Raw genomic sequence first — 17,879 nt, 5'->3', positions numbered from 1 at the left:
CTGAAAGTTCGGCTCCTAAAAATCCAAGCCCCCCCCCCCCCCCCCCTTTAGAGAAACTTTTATTTTCGGAGTCCCCCCCCCTTAATATCTCCTCCCCCCTCCTCGGTGTACTTAATGAAAACTCCCTAAGTTCGAATGAAAATATTCAACAGAAAACTGTAACATCAGACAGGCAGACAGATTACTTTATTGGTTCCGCGTATAACTTTTAAATTAGTGTGAAGCCAATAAATTTAAAATCATGAGCCATTCAAATTCTCAAAAATACATATATACAGAGAAAAGAACATAGAGAAGATACAACCTTTTTTATCATATTTGCCCTTGGTAAGAATCAGTTCTAACATCTATAACACCCGAGGCAGGTTGATGAGGGGGGGGGGGGGGGGGGGAGGTAGGTTGCGTTTTAAGTCCAAACATCTATGTATATAGAAATTGTTTTGCAACGAGACGGTCTGATTGATCCAATTTTGCGCGTGCCTTTTTCCCTGGGTACAATGAAAGGATTGGACCTGGTAAGGGCTTGGGTATGGGTATGTAAAGGTAAGAAGTGTCCTCTAAGAAGTATTTGCTACCTCGTCCAAGTCTCGAGCGATCAAATAGCGAACATGGACTAGGCACCAAAACAACACGCTTTTCCTCGGTCAGAAATCATCGGAAACTACATCCAACAAAACCGTCACCTTACAGGCTAGATAAGGAGAGCCGAATTAAAAAAGTCGCGATAACGGAACGGAGAGCGGGTAATAAACACAACAATAATAACATTTGCAATGAGAGCAGTGTTTACTTAAGATTGCAGATTTTATACTCGCTTTTACGCATTCCATCAATTATAATGTCAATGTTTTCAGCTCATGAGGTCGCCACCTTGACGTCAGATACGACGTCAGTGTTATTGACGTCATCTTATAGGAGCCTGGGCGTGCACTGACCTTGAGTCAGGAATGTTAGCGACTAATCCAGCGCCATTTCAAAGCCTCATAGAATTGTAAAGTATTACTTATTTCAAGTCGGGACGTCCATTCTCGAGATAATCCATTGTAAGGCGGATGAAGAAGCCATCTTCTCCGAGATGCTTATTGCTTTATCGATTGCCTGTCTGTCTTGATGACGTAATTTCCTGTAGGAGATACCTAAGTCACTTCGTTGCTGCCCTGTTGGTAGAGCCCCGCATGTTCAGCGGTGTGACTTGCCAACCATCTCTTCACCTAGTTTGTCGAGTATCTCCTGTCGGTAATCGTCGAAGTCTCCCTCGACCTCATTTATTTCCTTGTTCTCCACCACCCAGAGCTGGCACTCAGTCTCCAGGATAAGGCGAGCATCGTGGCTCACTAGTATGACCCCTAGAACACAGGGAGACCAGTGATCAGGGAACAGCTTTTTCAGCTTAATCTAGCAACCCAATTGTTGCTAATTTCATTCGGGAGTATTTCGGTATGTTTTATTTGATTTTGAGTGATTGTCAAAAATTCTGGTTATGCCCAGGATTAACAGGCTTAAAGGGCAAGATATGTGACAAACAGAAAAAGGGGAAATTATCTTTTTGTCTAACCTCCTGTGAACTCATTAATAGCAGCGGCGAGGGCGTCTATTGATTCTATGTCCAAGTTGTTGGTCGGCTCATCCTACAAAGAATCAGATATGGTATAATAGACCAGGGTCTCCAGTGTTTTTAACGTTCCATTACTGTATACAGATAATGCAATGTGTATGGGGTAAAGGACCACCACGTTTAATCCCATAAGAGGATTTACATTATCCAATGTAGAGCCGGGTTTTCACACCCATGAAAAAAAATGGCAAGATGACCAGACCTGGAATTGAACTTGGGTCCACTGGATTGAGAAGCAAAGCACCACTGAATCATAGTAGCTCTCGCGGATATGAATTTACATTACCCATTGATCCTGCTTTGCTAAGGTCTAGGTATGTATTCCCCTTCCCCCTAAAAGTGTGCTACTATCTCAGTGTGACTAAAAAGACAACAGACAAGCTATACTAGAAAAACTGGTGGTCTGCGTAGCTTGGTGGAACCAGGGAAATAAATACACACAAGGCTGGATAGTAGTTAATCTAAAGGCTGATGCTCGGAACGTCAGCAAGACTACAATGTTTTCACAGAGGCGTTATGCATACCACTTCAAACTTGTGTTGATATATTTCACCAGTCCCATATCATGATATATACTTTCGGGGAGCTCATGGCTCGCATAAGTCCTTATGGTTTTCTCTGTGAGCTCCCCGCCTTGTCATTTCTTTTTTTATGGACATGTGGATATAAAACTTTTTTGGCGAACAAATAAACTGAAGCTGAAACTATTAGTCTAGTGAGCCATACCAAAATTACGACATCCGGGTTACTAAGCGCCATATCTGCAAACGCAACACGAGACTTCTGGCCACCTGTCGATACGAAAGACTGGTTATTATCTCTGACAAAATACACATTCATGATCACTGACATTAGCATTACTAACCATTACGTAACTACAAAAATGGCAATTATACTCCTATCCATAACCGCATAGAGGAAATTGATGTTAGGGAAGAGAGTATGGATCTAAGTTCCGGGATCATTGAATGTTGTTTTTCAGGGGAAGGAACCCGATTTTCCATACAGAGACTGTATTCTGGCCACTTCCAGGGGTGGGAAATTCAGGGGGTGTGCCAAGCCTATGAGAACATTCCCTACGTTGAGGTTGTGTATCTAGCATTATATATTTCGCATTTTTTTTTTTGCGTTATACCCAGTAAGAAGGCAACTCTGTACCTGATAAGTCTTTTATTCTGATGGTATGGGCGTGGCTGGCAAGACCAAATCGACCCAGATGTTTCCTGGAACTTTGGTAGTCCAGATTGTACTTAGACTGTAATAGAACAAGAATGTATTCTATCTCTCCTCGTGTCTTAGTTACAAAAGCACTTAATTGAATGTGGATAATAGTCTTGTCATTTTACCTGTAAGTATTCTACTGAAGATTCTTCTAGATTGAGCTGAAAAATATATATAATAAAATATCATGATTATGATTTGAATACAGAGCTACTTGGTTTAGAGTTTAGCTCTTACATTTAAAATCTTTTTATGCATTAAATCTTATAACATGATTAAGAATTGCCAATCCTTGAACTGAGGAACAAAAGCTTCTAATAAGCAGACATATTTTCAACAAGCAAAATTAAGGACCGAGATACAGAAAGATACTATCCGATATTATCGGATAGGCTATGTTTCAACCGGGAATTAAACTCATTTCAGCAGAGGTGAGAGGCCCTCATGCTGACGCGCTAGCACACTGGGTCACCTGTGGTGAGAGGCCCAATACATAGACGCGCTAACACACTAGGCTAGCTGTGGTGAGAGGCACCATACGCTGACGCGCTAATAAACTGGGCCACCTGTGTTGAGAGGTCCAATACACAGACGCGCTAACACACTGGGCTAGCTGTGGTGAGAGGCCCCATACGCTGACGCGCTAATAAACTGGGCTACCTGTGGTGAGAGGCCTCCATACGCTGACGTATACTAGGCTACTTGAGTTCATAAATAGTAATTCATGTAACATTTGCATCTACCTGGTCTGCCGAGTGTTGACTGTAAAACCCAAGACGCTAAAACAACACAAGAAATGGAAAAACAACATAAACATGCTAATAAGAGCAACAGTCATCTTTACAGTGGTTCCTCTACGAAGCAGTCACCCTGTGTAAATGGTCTTTTAAAAACTGTGTGAATGTTTAGAGGAACATGAACAAGAATGCTACCGTACTGAGGGTCACACGACACATGGACTCTCTGAGTGCAACCTTATTTCAAATAGGTGGAGAACCCCCTCCCCCTCAGCTTTTGCCTTGAGTGTCAAAACTTGTCACATTCTGTTATAGTCAACCTCTTACCAGCCTGTGGTTCCTTATCAATTCACCCTGAAGCTGGAATACAAAACAAATGGTATAAACTAAATATTTCTGACTTCTTAAATGTTAAAGTGTTAAGATCTGGTCAAACTTTGGACGAACCAGTTTTCATTGCAGCAGTTATGTAGCAGATATATTTATATATCAAAGATTGCGGTCGCTCACGATCGAACGATTGTACGGGCATATATAATCCCTGTGTTGTTAGAAAATAATAATTGCTACAGGTCGTCTTCAGTAGGGAAATGGTACGATCAGAATGTATTGAAATCCATTCAAAGTTCTCAATTATATTTGATTGATTTTTATTTGATTGAACAGATTTTTAATGAAAATCATTGGCTTGAGTTCGCAAAATATTCAAGATAAGTTCATAAAGAATATCTTAATCTTAAAATCCAGGAACTAGAAACTTCTAGAGTCCGCAGCAAAAGTTTTAGTGTCTTTATAAAGATGTCAGAAATTATGCGAGTTTCCATTAAATGATCTTTTTTTATAGTCAGTTAAAATAAAGGCACATGTTTTCTACACGATTTCCAATGTTAACTCGATAGGCATTCCTGTATCATTTTTGCATAGTTTCAAAAATTTCTCCACGACAGAGCAAACAGTTTCAATTTTATTAACATATACACAAGGCTGCGCGATAAAACTATGCAAAATCATGGAAATTATCTTGGTACACGATTTTTTGCCGTGGGCTTCTCTAAAATCTAATTAATTATCTCTTAAAATGTTGGTATAAAAATACTTACGGGGTTGAGATTTCCACATAGCAACTTGAGGAATGTGGTCTTGCCGACGCCATTGTTTCCAACAAGGGCAACTGTCAGAGAAGAAAAGAATCAAGAGTGTTTTTGGTGAAGACCACGTATCTTATTATTTATTTTGGGCTCCCTGTGGCCCCTTATCATCCCATGCCCCCATACATTATACAGTGGAACCTAGAATTTACGGGAGAAAGAAAATGTATCGCAAGTATCGTTTCAAAGAGGTCCTCGATTTTACGATATAAAGAAAAATAAATTTAAAATGTCGTTGCAGCGAGATCGGTTAATAATCAACTTTTACAACTGTACACTGTTAAAGACTGTTCAGATACTCTGTAAGACTGTTATCTGTATTTAACAAGATCTGTCAAGTCAAAAAGTAGATCTGTATTTAACAAGATCTGTCAAGTCAAAAAGTAGATTAACTGTACTGTACGTGTCTGGTGTCTTGAGTTTTTCTTACTATGTTGAGAGACAGAATCAGTAATATTGTTGTATCGAGGTTAAAATTACGCTTGGGAGAACAGATTTGTATCGTAAAATCGAGAATATTGTTGTATCCAATATCTTAGACCGAGCTTATTTCTTATACATTTCACTGTATTTCCGCCGGTAGAAAGGAACGCCATCGTGAAATCGAGGTTATCGTAAAATCCAGGTTCCACTATAGTTGCAGAGTTGTGCAACTATACTCGGGTTCTTACAAGAGAAAAAAAGCTTTCCGAGCTCGTTGGTACTCACTTCTTGAATTCATGTCCACGCCAAAGTCTATGTTCTTGAAGAGTATTGGTTGATCTGGGTACCCAAAAACCACATCTAAAATAGAAAAGAGATAGTAAATGACTTTGGGCATAGATACTGGATATAGATAAGTGGGCAGACAAGTAGTAGAACTTTAGTGTCGCTTCAAAAGGGGTTCTTATTTATGGGATAAAACTAACACGACCTGGCTAGTATCCATGTATGACAGGAATCATCATTGCAGTGGTTTTATTTTTTCTTGAAGCTTTCTTGCCCAAGATCCCGAGATGTAAAACATACCTTTGAGACCCAGGATGGGTGGGTTAAGTGGTGGAGGGTTAGGGAAGGAGAATTTCACAACATATTCCTTGGGCTTTTTTAGCAATTCCACAGTCTGCCGATCATCCTAAAAAAAACGCATAAAAACATAGATGATAATTGCATATTTTCAACTTTATTTAGTATTTAGAAAACGCTACCCTGGGTACCAGAGGCTCGGATCTTCGCAGCGACAACCGCTCAAGCTCGGAGCCTCTGTTACCCAGGGTAAGAAAAGGCAGGCAACGATCACAAAAATTGCCTTCATTTTTTTTTAAAGGTGGGTAATAACTTGGCCTATAAATTACTTGGTGGGCAATTAAAAAAATAGGGACTGGACCCCTTTAACAAAAATCCTTCCATAATCACATATTGTTCCATTAAACCCATGACACAGGTCCTCTACTAGACATTTTCTGGAATGTTCTGGACACACCTCCTCTGCATCTGCGCCTTTCTTCCCTCCCTTCTTATTTTTTCTGCCTTGTTGAGCCTTTGTCTTTTCCTCCTGTTGCAATAAAAGAAGATATTCCATCAATGGACATGCATAAGTTTAGGTGCCCTGCAGAAATTCCGAATTACTTGTGCTTACCGCTTGTTTTTTGGACTGGCCAGATGCCTTCATGTCCTTTAGCTGTTTCTCCTGAAAGATGCATACAAGCAATGTTAATTAGCACATAATTGTTTTATATAACCATTATTGCACATACAGTACAAGAAAGGAAAAGGTGTGACCCATCACTGTTCTATAACAATTTCATTGTACTCAAGGATACATGAAAAAAAGATGTTAGAGTCGAGCTATTGTTTAGACTGGTTGAAGGATATCCAAATACTGTAATAACCTATAGTACCTGTTTATGAAATGCTTTCTCTTGCTCCTTGAGCTTTTGTTTGTACATTTTCTTGAACTGGGCTGATAAGGAACAGAACACACTATAAGTTGAGTATAGCAAAACCATATAATGTAATTTTAGAATCCATTTTTGGGCAACAACTTTAAGTATAGTATATCTCTAACAAAAACAATGCAATGGTGTGAGGGCAATACAGTTAAGAGCCAGTGTACTGTTAATTAAAGGTTTCGTAAAAGGTGAAATCTCAAGCAGTTTCTAAGAGGTACTATATCACAGCTGGGCTCTATGTGAAACTTGTTTACCCATAGAATTGGAGTTTACTTTAAAACCAAAGTTACTCTTTTGCAGATCGTTCTCAGTTTAAAATCCACTTACCATAGTTCCCTCTGTAGTAGGAAAGCTTTTGCATATCTGAAATGCACAAAATTAATAATAACGTTGAGACATTACTCTTTGCAGGTAGGGTTTCACTTTTAACCTCAACTTCCTTGCCCCAACATAGGTATCCAAGTAACAAAAATACAAAAGCATTTGCATCTGCATACAGTGTATGGTTTTCCTATATGTAACAATGCTGGTCTTGTTTTAAAATACTTTAAATACTTTTGCAGGGTGCATCCTTTAGTCGTCCAGTTTTAGGGTATCTCCCTGTACACTTATTACCTAAGTGAATGATGTCTGTGCAGATGCTATCCAGAAAGTACTGGTCGTGAGATACCACCAGTAGTGTCTTCTTCCAGTTCTGCAGATAGCTAGAGACAAAACATTTCTTAGAACAGAAACTAAAATTCAACACAACAATAACTGTTATAAGATGTGTAAACAGATATTACAGACAAAAAGACAGGAAAAAAAAGAGACAGACATATGGATGGACAGACAAAGACCACTAGACACATAACATTTCTTAGCACAGAAACTTAAACTCAACACAACAATAATTGCTGAATAAGATAGACAGTGAAAAAAAAGAGACGGACATATGGATGGTTGGACGGACAGAGACAGACTGGCAGATGGCTGGACAGACAGAGACCACATAAATAGAAGGGACAGAAAGGCAAGCAGACTTACTTGTCAAGCCAGATCACAGCATTCAGGTCAAGGTGGTTAGTCGGCTCGTCAAGCATCAAAAAAGTTGGTTCCAGGAATAGAGCTCTATCCACAAACAGTTTGGACATTAAGATCAAGATCATTTGAACCATGTCTTGCAAAACTATCTCTGATTATGTACAACTGTTTCCTATTTCTGCAGTTATTTATTACTAGGACCTATAAAATCCTGAACACCAAAAAAATGTGTGGGATATTTATTGTTTTGTGAAAATTCATATCTTGTATGTTATTGATCAGAGCAAGCATTTTATAATTTTTTTAACTGTTTGTTGTTTTATTGGTCATGCTGTAAATATGTCTTTGAAATATTCAATGATTTTTAAAATATAATTTGTTAGCAAGGAATTATTCTGAAAACTAGAAGTCTAAAAAGAGACATTCAAAGATGTTTGCCTGTAACTTTAAAGTAGTAATAACTGGGCTTTTTCATGAAATGCGACTGTTTTGTTTAAATTGTACTTTGCATTATCAATTAGGCCTTTGTAGGCCTTGTTGGAAGTAAAAATTAGGTGAGGAAGGAGCAAAAAAATGATCAATTCTGAATTCCTGAGGGAGGTCATCCCTCTCCTATTGTAGTTCGTAAGTTCAGTATTTTTCAGCACCTTTTTAACAAGTGCAATATTTTTACACTTCAAATCACATGCTCTGGTTAGCCAAGAATAGTTTAAGATTAGATTCCTATGCAAGTTAGAGCATAGTTATTTGGAAAAAAATATTTGTTAAATAGTCCAAGTGTTATACCTGGCCAAGGAGACACGCATCCTCCAGCCCCCAGAGAAATGATTGACTGGTCTCTGTTGCATTTCTGTTGTGAATCCCAAACCCTAAAGACAAAAATGAAAAGAAAAATAACTTTATAAATAACTGAATTGAAAAAACAAGAATAATAATTTTATATGCAGGGCTTCCACACAAGCGCGTAATTTGGCTTTTTCCGCGTAATACGGGTAATCCACAAATTTCCGCGTAACCCCACGTAATTTGGCTTAATTTTGAAAGACAAAACATTTAATTGCACAGCTGATGTGTTCTTTTAGGGTTCTTACCTCTATTACTCGTAAAAAAAGAGATATTCTTCGTAAGAGTGTGATGTTTCGAACTGAATTTCGAAAACAAATAAAATGACTAGGCGTTCTTTTCTAAACCACAAAGACCTAGGACTAATAATAAAATACCTTTTTTTAATAATTGGCTGGTGGCTAGGAACCAATGAAAACTTGCCTAAGATATTTTCACGCAAAAAAAGTTATTTAGTGATTTCCTTCGGTACAAAATGTAGTTTGGGCGTAACAGTTGATATCCCTTGTAATTTAGCGCGTAATTCAGTAAAGAATCCCGCAAAATTTTGATTTTTAAAGAAAAATGTATTGCTAAATCCCGTGTAATTTAGCGCGTAATGACTGATTTTCCGCATAATTTAGCAAAGAATCCCGCATAATTTTGAGTTTTTTTCCGCGTAATTCCAGAAGCCCTGTATATGTAACATTTGCCATTTGGGATTTACGATTTGGCATGTTTAAAGAAATTTGACAACCTTGTGAAAAGATGAGTCTGTGACATTATTATGACCTGTAACCCTAGTTTCCCTTGCAGTTGCCTGCGTTTCGCCACTGACAAATGTGGATGGTTGCAAAGGAGCCCACAGTAATCCTGAACAATGTTAAAAATATATGCCTTCACTCACAGAAAGGATTCGTCTTGCCCTGGACTCTGCTGATGCGGCACCGATGGCTTCCATTTCAACGTAGACCTAAATGGTGCAAAAAGAATTTAATAACATTGCTTACAAAGATATAATGTTTTGACAACATGTATTTCTCACCTCTTTGAGCTTCTCATTCGCGGACTCATCTCCTGTCTCACTGAGAGCAATCAGTCTTTTTTCCTAAAAAAAGCAACTCAATCAAACACATGACATGACTCTTGAAGAACAACTTTATATTCAATACTAAAATCTAGTAGAAAAGCAATGCATTATACCAGAGAAAGCATGCATTTACTGCTTGATTTGGGAAAGCTACTGCTATAATATCTATTGTTAAATGTTGTAAATAGTGAAAAGTGTTATTCATGAGCAAAACTTTGTTTCTTATTGGATGCATTATCAAGATTTCTTCACATAATCTGTCAGCAATGAATAAACGCAATAGAAAGGTTGGGTTGACTTAAGCTCATAAGTAAAATTACCTCTTCAAGAAGATGGAGACGCTTCTTATCTGCTTTCAGCACCACATCAAATGCAGGTGAATTATCAGCTTTCACGTCTAAATTATCAAAAGCACAGTATGAATTGGCTAGTTCTCAAGAACTATTGTTCTGCTTGTACTCCTGAGCAGTTCTTACTGCAGAGTATAGTTAACTTTTACGATCACTGCAACTTCTTGCAGGCACATCCAGGGAGTAGCCACAATTATAATATTAAAAAAAGTTTTCTCTGCAATAAAAACACTTTACACTGCTTGTATGCAGGCTTGAGAAGTTAGGTAGGGGCACACACATCTTAAAACTGTCAGAATATGACTGTTCATCATCTTCAATATTAAATTGTATTAAAATATTACCAATGCAGCTGTAAGCCAGGATACAAAGAGAGACATTGTGAGATAGGTAAAATGAGTCCCTTGAAATAATCTACATCCAAAATGATGTATTCTTTCTTTTTTTCATTTCATGTTTTTTTGTTTATTTTTGTTTTGGTGACTTGTATTTCTATCTTTTTTTTCAGGTTTACTGTTCTGTGTAACCCCTTTTTTTTCATAAGCAATTTATTCATGTGCTGAGATGGATAAGGACAGCTCAGCCTCATACCCAGATGTTGGGGAGGTTGAAAAAGCGAACAATGCATGATGGTCAGGATGCGGTTTTGGGGAAGGAATTCGCTTGACGTATGGCAGAACTCAGGAAATATCTTGCAGGTTTTTCAAAAATATTGCAAGCAGCGTTTTTATGACCGTTTTTTTACTTTTTTTTAAAACAAGTCCAAGGCCTACCTACACACACTCATTCTAAGCCATATAATTTTCTTTTCGGTCATTCCCTGTTCAATTTTTTCTTTCGTAATATCCAAACTGCAGACGACAGCTCAATAGATCATTTCATGGAAGGAATTTGGATGGTCTGAATGTTCTGGCACTTATTTGAACTCATGCTGCTCTGGTTGGATTTTATTCATCACAAATATCTAGCTTCAGAGATATACAGTAATTTTAACACAAATTGTCTTTATGTTCCCTAGAAGGAGCCCTAGAGCAAGGAAGTCACTATTAGCACATGATCTTACACCGAAATCCAAACTCCAGGAAAGTATAATAGGCTATTTCTGCAGTTATCATGTGCACATGGAATTTTACAAGCAAGAAATTCAGTATGGATAGATCTTTTTTCATCTGTGAAAATTCGTAACATTTGCTCAACGATTTTGTCCGCCATCTTGGATCTGTAATCTGCCGGTCGTTATTTTTTCTCTCTCCGCTTCAGGGTTCCTGTGGATGTCCCCATAACAGCAAATAAAGACTGGGTACGAGTATGGGACAGCTTACCAAAAGCTCACTCACCCTGTTCACAAAGCAGAACATCAATGTTTGGTGGAATGGCAAGCTTTCTCTCTGCAATGTGTGTCAGAAGTGTTGTCTTCCCCATCCTACAATAAAGCAAAGCATGCACAATATTACTAAGGTACTTATTTTCATGAGGCTTTAATGTTACACAATTTTATAGTAATTTAGAAATCAGATGACAAAAAAAGTTTACCAAAAAGTTTCCACCAATATGCAAATGTTGTGAAAATTTAATACATACTGCAGGCTTTGATTATTTATTTCTAATAACTATGTTTGCGCAGAAAACACCAAAATAAAGAGCTTTCTTATATTTGGTACTAATTTGATATCCTATGCCTTTCAAGGGAACACTTACCTGAGAGGGGAAACGGAAGTTGTGCCCTTATAAAATATAACCTACTTCTTTTGTCAAAAGTAATGAATAAATTACCAACTACTACATTAATCTTTTACTTAAAGGCTCCTAAACATTGTATCATCTATCAGGTCTAGGCAAAAGATGACTGGAATTATACATATATATATAAATACAAACACATACCCATTAGGACCGACAAGGCCATATCTTCTTCCATTTGTAATATTCAAGGTGGCATTAACAAAAAGTTCTTTTCCTCTGGCTGAAATACTGAATTTTTCAACCTGAAAAAGGAGTTATGGATTTACTAATGGAGTTTCTTTCACCTTGTACCACCCATTTGGGCTAACCGTACATGTACAGTACATGAACTTTGTCAATCCATTTTGTTGCTACCTTCACAAATGATGCACAAAGCACCAAGAAAACTGGTGTTAGAGTTACACATAAAAAAGTCATTTAAATTTGTATAGCGCACTTTAACATACGAAATGATCAAATACGCTTCACATGTGACTAACTTAATTAGTCAGTGTGTAGAAATGGACTGCTCCATGCAGTTTACAATCATGAGTGAGTTAGTGTGTAAGCATTGTCAATGAAGATGGTACCACGGGCCAGCATCCCCAGCAGTTCTTTAATGTCCCCCAATACAGGTTCAATGATGTGCAGTGAGAGACAGGACCTCCGGCTTAACGTCCTTATCCGTGAAGACGACGGAATCACAGTCCCTAATGTAGAGAGCCAGGTTCATTGTACCTCTGAAAAAATCCCAAAATGACCTGACCTGGGGTTGGAACCACGGTCCTCTTGCTTGAGAAGCAAAGCTTGTACCACTGAGCTATTGCGCCACTCTCTGATAGACCATTTAGATTTTCTTTTTTTTACTCCACTTAAACCTTGTGTTCACTATTCAAAGAAATATCTATCATAGTTTCCTTCCCCTGGCAAACTCCTGCTCCAACACCCCCATTACCCTTTTGTATCCTCTCTTCGTGGTATCAAAGAAGTTGAAGAAGTGTTGGGGGTTAGTCAGTAATGAAAATCATGAGGTCCAAAAACATATCATACCAAAATGAATAAGAACTATATAACCTCCCACCCCTCTGCCCCCATCATGATAATATAGGTCATCCCTGCTAGTCATACATCCCCACTCTTGACGCTAACCTTGATGTCCTGGGCATTCTCCAGAACAGCATTCTTGGATGATGATTCCTGCTGTGACACTGAAAACTGAGATGAATCCATTTCTTCAAGTTCCTCCGCATATTTCGCCTGAAACCCAACAACAAGAAACAATAGCTGTTAGGCACCTGGGGGTGTTAATGTTCAGGGTTGTGTAGCAGGCCTTTGGCACAACGGAGGGTTGGCAGTGGGATACAAGTAAGACAAGATAGAATTGTAATGGTGGGGAAATTGGGATAAAAATGAACATCTGTATAAATATGGAGAATGTAAAATGGTTATAAAACTTTATTTGTTAAATCATGAAAAATGAAAATAAAAAAGTTTGATATTTCAAAAAACTCTTACAAAAGTAGCCTTAGTGTGTTCAAGTATACAAGTTTATCATCTGGAGAGTAGTCATAGTAGCATAGGGAATTTCAAAGACTGGAAGGGGTGCTGAGGGTGAAGTAGAGGGGTGGTGAGGGGTGGTGTACACATGGGTGCTGAGGGTGAAGTAGAGATGTGTTGAGGGGTAATGTACACAGGGGTGCTGAGGGTAGAGTAGAGAGGTGTTGAGGGGTGGTGTACACAGGGGTGCTGAGGGTGGAGTAGAGGGGTGGTGTACACATGGGTGCTGAGGGTGGAGTAGAGGGGTGTTGAGGGGTGGTGTACACATGGGTGCTGAGGGTGGAGTAGAGGGGTGTTGATGGGTGGTGTACACATGGGTGCTGAGGGTGGAGTAGAGAGGTGTCGAGGGGTGCTGTACACAGGGGTGCTGAGGGTGGAGTAGAGGGGTGTTGAGGGGTGGTGTACACATGGGTGCTGAGGGTGGAGTAGAGGGGTGTTGAGGGGTGGTGTACACAAGAGTGCTGAGGGTGGAGTAGAGGGGTGTTGAGGGGTGGTGTACACAGGGGTGCTGAGGGTGGAGTAGAGGGGTGTTAAGGGGTGGTGTACACAGGGGTGCTGGGGTGGAGTAGAGGGGTGTTGATGGGTGGTGTACACATGGGTGCTGAGGGTGGAGTAGAGAGGTGTCGAGGGGTGCTGTACACATGGGTGCTGAGGGTGGAGTAGAGAGGTGTCGAGGGGTGCTGTACACATGGGTGCTGAGGGTGGAGTAGAGGGGTGTTGAGGGGTGGTGTACACATGGGTGCTGAGGGTGGAGTAGAGGGGTGTTGAGGGGTGCTCACGCCGCCGTCGAGCGCGACATTTAGTTAAAAACGCCTGCGATCACAGTGTCCTGCGGAGTTGCCCATTGCATAGCAACGATCAGTTAGCAACGCTCGCGTCGTCTTTGTCTTACAGCTAAGCCGACCGAGTCCTTTGTTTTTAAACCAATGAAATCCCGTGTTCTTTGAGGTTTAGAGTGCTTATTTTATCAGAGTCCAAGCAGACAAGATGGCGGAACCGACACAGAGCGAAGGATGGCTTCAATTCCTTTACAAATTCGCGCTACGCGAGTTTGATTTTTGGGAGCCTAACTCGTGCAGAAGTTAAAGATATCGTTGTACTACTTGTACTCTAGTTCGATTTGTGGATTTTTGGAAGTTTTCCTGTGGTAGAGGGTGTCTAATTCTACGAGTTGGATGGCTGTATGAACGCCTGGCACGGTGAGTGTTTTGGGAGATTGCGATTATAAAGTGCTACGTCAAAGCGGATAAGGGCTAAATTCTTTGGTCCGCCGCCATTAATAAAACACCAAGGGAGCACAAAGGGAATGTTGATCCGTATTCAAATTCAAAATATGAAAAATAAATCTAGTTTCAAGGTGACTTGAGATAAATTTGAAGTAAAACCAAGATTGAGTTCTTTTTTTTAGTTGGTTTAAGTTTATTTTCGATAGAATATTAATACTGATTTGAACATCGAATGAGTAATACTTGTCGCTCCCGCGTCCTCCTGGCTTTGCAATAGTTTTACAATTGATACACGACTCGGATTATTAAGAAACGAGACTGACTCGGCTTAATCAGGTTGTAGCGGTGTGAGCTCTTCGTTTTCGATTTTTTTTCTCTGGATATTCTGAGCGGTTTAGAGGTGCAACTCTAATGCTATGCTCTTCTATTATTTTTCGTAGCCGACGCGACGCAGGGTGGATCGAGCTGAATTCACGGTTCAACTGGTTGAGTTCATAATGAATTGATTCACCACCCTGCTCGCCGAAAAAGCCTGAAGGAAACTTCCGTTCCCGGATGAAATCTGAAGTCTGTGCCTGAGGTATTTTCATGACCACGGTTGGCTGAAAGAAAATAATAATGTAATTTATAATATTGCAAAAAAGAATAAAAAATATAGTTAGAACAAAATACCTTTCCAGATCCAGGCAATCGGGCTGTTATCCCATCCTCCGAATTCTTGCAGATTGTGTTCACAATCAAATTCCCAAGTCGCGCAACATCAGGGGAAACGCGGCCAGTGCGGACCTCGTTTAACATCCGCTCGAGGGTTCGGGTCTGAGGATCTAGCACAACAGCAGCGGCAGGGACGGGGCTATTCGCACGCTGGCGCTTTCTCGGGGGACAAGGATGGCTGTTGCACAGGTGATAAGGCAATCGGGTACCACATGCCCTACATTTAACCAGGTACCCCTCTAAAAGCTGGATTAAAACAAGCGGTGCGCGCTGGAGGTCATTAGGGTCTGCCAGCGTCTCTTGACATATTGGGCATGCTGGATGTTTTTCCCCCAACTCGAACGCAGATTTCCAGCAGTCCGAGCAGCAACTGTGCTGGCACTTTGATGACAGAGGCTTTTCGAGGACGTCTAGGCAAATAGCGCAATGAAACTCTTCTTTTTTCGTTTCGAAAAAATCAAAGCGCTCGGTGAATCGGTGGTCCCTTAGTGTGTTCATAGAGGCACTAAGCTCGGTGACGCGCGCGATTAGTTGTGCTTTTAAACCTGCGTTTGTCGTCTCTTCCCAAGCGGAGTTGATCCTTCTCGACATTGATGCCAAATTTGCCCTCGAGCAATGTTTTGAAACTGCCGCAGGCAAAGCTTTGGGCATAGAGGCTTTTTGCCTTCTTCAACCGTTTTCCGCAAACACGACAGAGATCTTTTAAAATCTCAAAGTGTTTTGCTTCAGCCTTCGCGGTAGCCATTTCTTTGCGCTCATGGGCGATATTAAAACGAGCTACTACTTCAAAAATTCGCAATCTCCCAAAACTATGAACACAGATTCTAAGAGACAATTATATATACGTTATAGATTAGCTACGCAATAAACCAGGAAAACTTCCACGAGACTAAAATTTTAAACGGAAGTCATGTAGGTAGTTCGCCGCGCTTCCGCCATCACTCAATAGAACCGTTTACAGTGAGGCTATACATTCTTGCTCAATTGCGTGTTTGATCGTTTCTTTGTAAAATTTAATCACGTAAGCATTTTAGGTATCCAAATGTCGCAATAGGATACGTATATCTATCAACACTTCTTTTAAAAAAAGGGTTTTATTCGGTAGCTTGGCTGCGGCCTTCGTGACTCGCGATCCTGTCAGGTCAGTTAATAACTAACTACCTCAAAGCGCGGTCGCAAATTCAAAAAGCGCGGTTACCAACTAAATGTCGCGTGTAGGGCTGTTTGAAAGTGGCGTGTGCTGTACACAGGGGTGCTGAGGGTGGAGTAGAGGGGTGTTGAGGGGTGGTGTACACAGGGAGGTTGAGGGTGGCGTAGAGGGGTGTTGAGGGGTGGTGTACACAGGGGTTCTAGGGGGTGGAGTAGAGGGTGGCTGTGGGGAGGAGTAGGGGGTGAAGAAGAAGGGTGCTAATGGGTGGAGTAGAGGGGTACTGATGGGTAGATTCAGGAGTGCTGAGTGAGATGAGAAGGGGTGCCAATACAGGGAGGCATTTGAAACGTGTTTCAAAGTGAATGAGTCCCTCTTACACCCCATGGGGATTGAATGGAAATGTTTTGTTTCAAGTACTGAGTAGAGAAAAATTATTGATTGACTGATAGGCATTAAGTTTAATTGTTAAGAAGAACATTATAATCAGCCTGTCCTCACCTGTTTCTTGCGTTTCTTTTCTTCTTTTCTGCTTAGTTTTTTGCCGCCATCTGCCTCATCTGGGATTGATAAATGAAATTGAACAGCAACATTAGCTGTTACCAATTTTTTTTCTCATGTCATTCAGACATATCAATAAGCTTGTTAATATTCTGTGAAAACTGGAGATCCTACCACATTAAAATCCACTCCAAACATTATTTTTCCTTAACCAGAATCTAATGAGATTCATCACGTTTAATTGACTTTCCTGGTTCCGTTTCCCTTCAACATAGCACGTCTGGTTGCTCACGTGTATCGTGTCCGAATTGTGGGTATCATTTTTTTTCTTTACTTCCACTGTCATGCCGTTCTTCTAATGTACGGTATTTGTCCTATACTTACTTGATTCATCCTCGTCTTCGTCTTTCTGGTGTATTTCGGCTTCGTGATCGTAGAATTCCCCCAATTCTTTCTCGTCTTCTGCAGGTTTGCTACTCGATTTCGTACTCTCTTTAGCGCTCTTTTTATCAGATTGTGTCTCCTCTCTTTTGTCATCTTTTACGCTCATTTCGTCCATTTTATTTTCAACTTCCTCTGCAGCTTCTACGGCAGCCGCTAGCGCGGCTAGCTTGTTTTTCTTTTCTTTCTTTTTTACCATTTTATGATTCCAAGAGAACTTCTTCGGCGATCGTGTTCGATTGATAGAGCTTAGTGTCCGCGCCTAAAAACATGGCGAAATACACAGGGAGCCCAATCAGAAGTTCCCAAGCTGTTTCTGAGGAAAAAAATGGCAAGCTTTCCCAAAATAAGGTCTGGTTAACTTCGGTAAGCTTCGAGGTAGGATTTGTCTTCGAGATATGAGGCTTGAAGTGCAATTTTCAAATGTTCAAAATATGAATTCTCCTCGTTTTTAGGGGGAAGTCGGGTTCTGATGATAAATAAAGCCAACTTTCGCTAATATCTAAATTTCATATCTTCTAAATTTCTTTAAAATTTGGAATTAAACTTTTGCTCATTTTCAGGCTGAAAATCAGGCTATCCACAGTCTATGGAACAGATGCTCATTTGCATAAGCCACTATCCGGCGTCCTCG

At 40.1% G+C, this 17,879-nt stretch overlaps 2 protein-coding genes and 1 long non-coding RNA gene across 3 annotated transcripts; 1 reads left to right on the top strand and 2 right to left on the bottom strand.

Annotated features, from left to right (window-relative positions):
* Nucleotides 1-767: 767 nt before the first annotated feature.
* Nucleotides 768-17,519, bottom strand: LOC5506141 (ATP-binding cassette sub-family F member 1). The gene is made up of 25 exons (XM_048731372.1): nucleotides 17,189-17,519; nucleotides 16,805-16,863; nucleotides 12,809-12,916; nucleotides 11,822-11,922; nucleotides 11,275-11,360; nucleotides 9,908-9,984; nucleotides 9,543-9,605; nucleotides 9,405-9,470; nucleotides 8,462-8,544; nucleotides 7,679-7,762; nucleotides 7,268-7,356; nucleotides 6,980-7,015; nucleotides 6,602-6,663; nucleotides 6,340-6,390; nucleotides 6,184-6,255; nucleotides 5,730-5,835; nucleotides 5,430-5,504; nucleotides 4,674-4,744; nucleotides 3,901-3,933; nucleotides 3,580-3,615; nucleotides 2,962-2,997; nucleotides 2,774-2,870; nucleotides 2,342-2,406; nucleotides 1,556-1,628; nucleotides 768-1,346 (listed from the first exon to the last, which is right to left on the bottom strand). The coding sequence occupies exons 1-25, from the start codon at nucleotides 17,442-17,444 to the stop codon at nucleotides 1,180-1,182; spliced, it is 2,052 nt and encodes a 683-aa protein (XP_048587329.1). The 5' UTR covers nucleotides 17,445-17,519; the 3' UTR covers nucleotides 768-1,179.
* Nucleotides 14,276-15,050, top strand: LOC116613990. The gene is made up of 2 exons (XR_004294303.2): nucleotides 14,276-14,415; nucleotides 14,883-15,050. It is a non-coding gene; the product is annotated as an uncharacterized LOC116613990 (long non-coding RNA).
* On the bottom strand, nucleotides 14,607-15,837 carry LOC116613987. Its single transcript, XM_032374522.2, has 2 exons — nucleotides 15,115-15,837; nucleotides 14,607-15,044 (listed from the first exon to the last, which is right to left on the bottom strand). The coding sequence occupies exons 1-2, from the start codon at nucleotides 15,805-15,807 to the stop codon at nucleotides 14,775-14,777; spliced, it is 963 nt and encodes a 320-aa protein (XP_032230413.2). The 5' UTR covers nucleotides 15,808-15,837; the 3' UTR covers nucleotides 14,607-14,774.
* Nucleotides 17,520-17,879: the final 360 nt, after the last annotated feature.

Source organism: Nematostella vectensis, chromosome 8 (assembly GCF_932526225.1).
Source record: "Nematostella vectensis chromosome 8, jaNemVect1.1, whole genome shotgun sequence".
Lineage (NCBI taxonomy): Eukaryota > Metazoa > Cnidaria > Anthozoa > Actiniaria > Edwardsiidae > Nematostella > Nematostella vectensis.
This window is presented reverse-complemented; position numbering and strand designations above follow the sequence as displayed.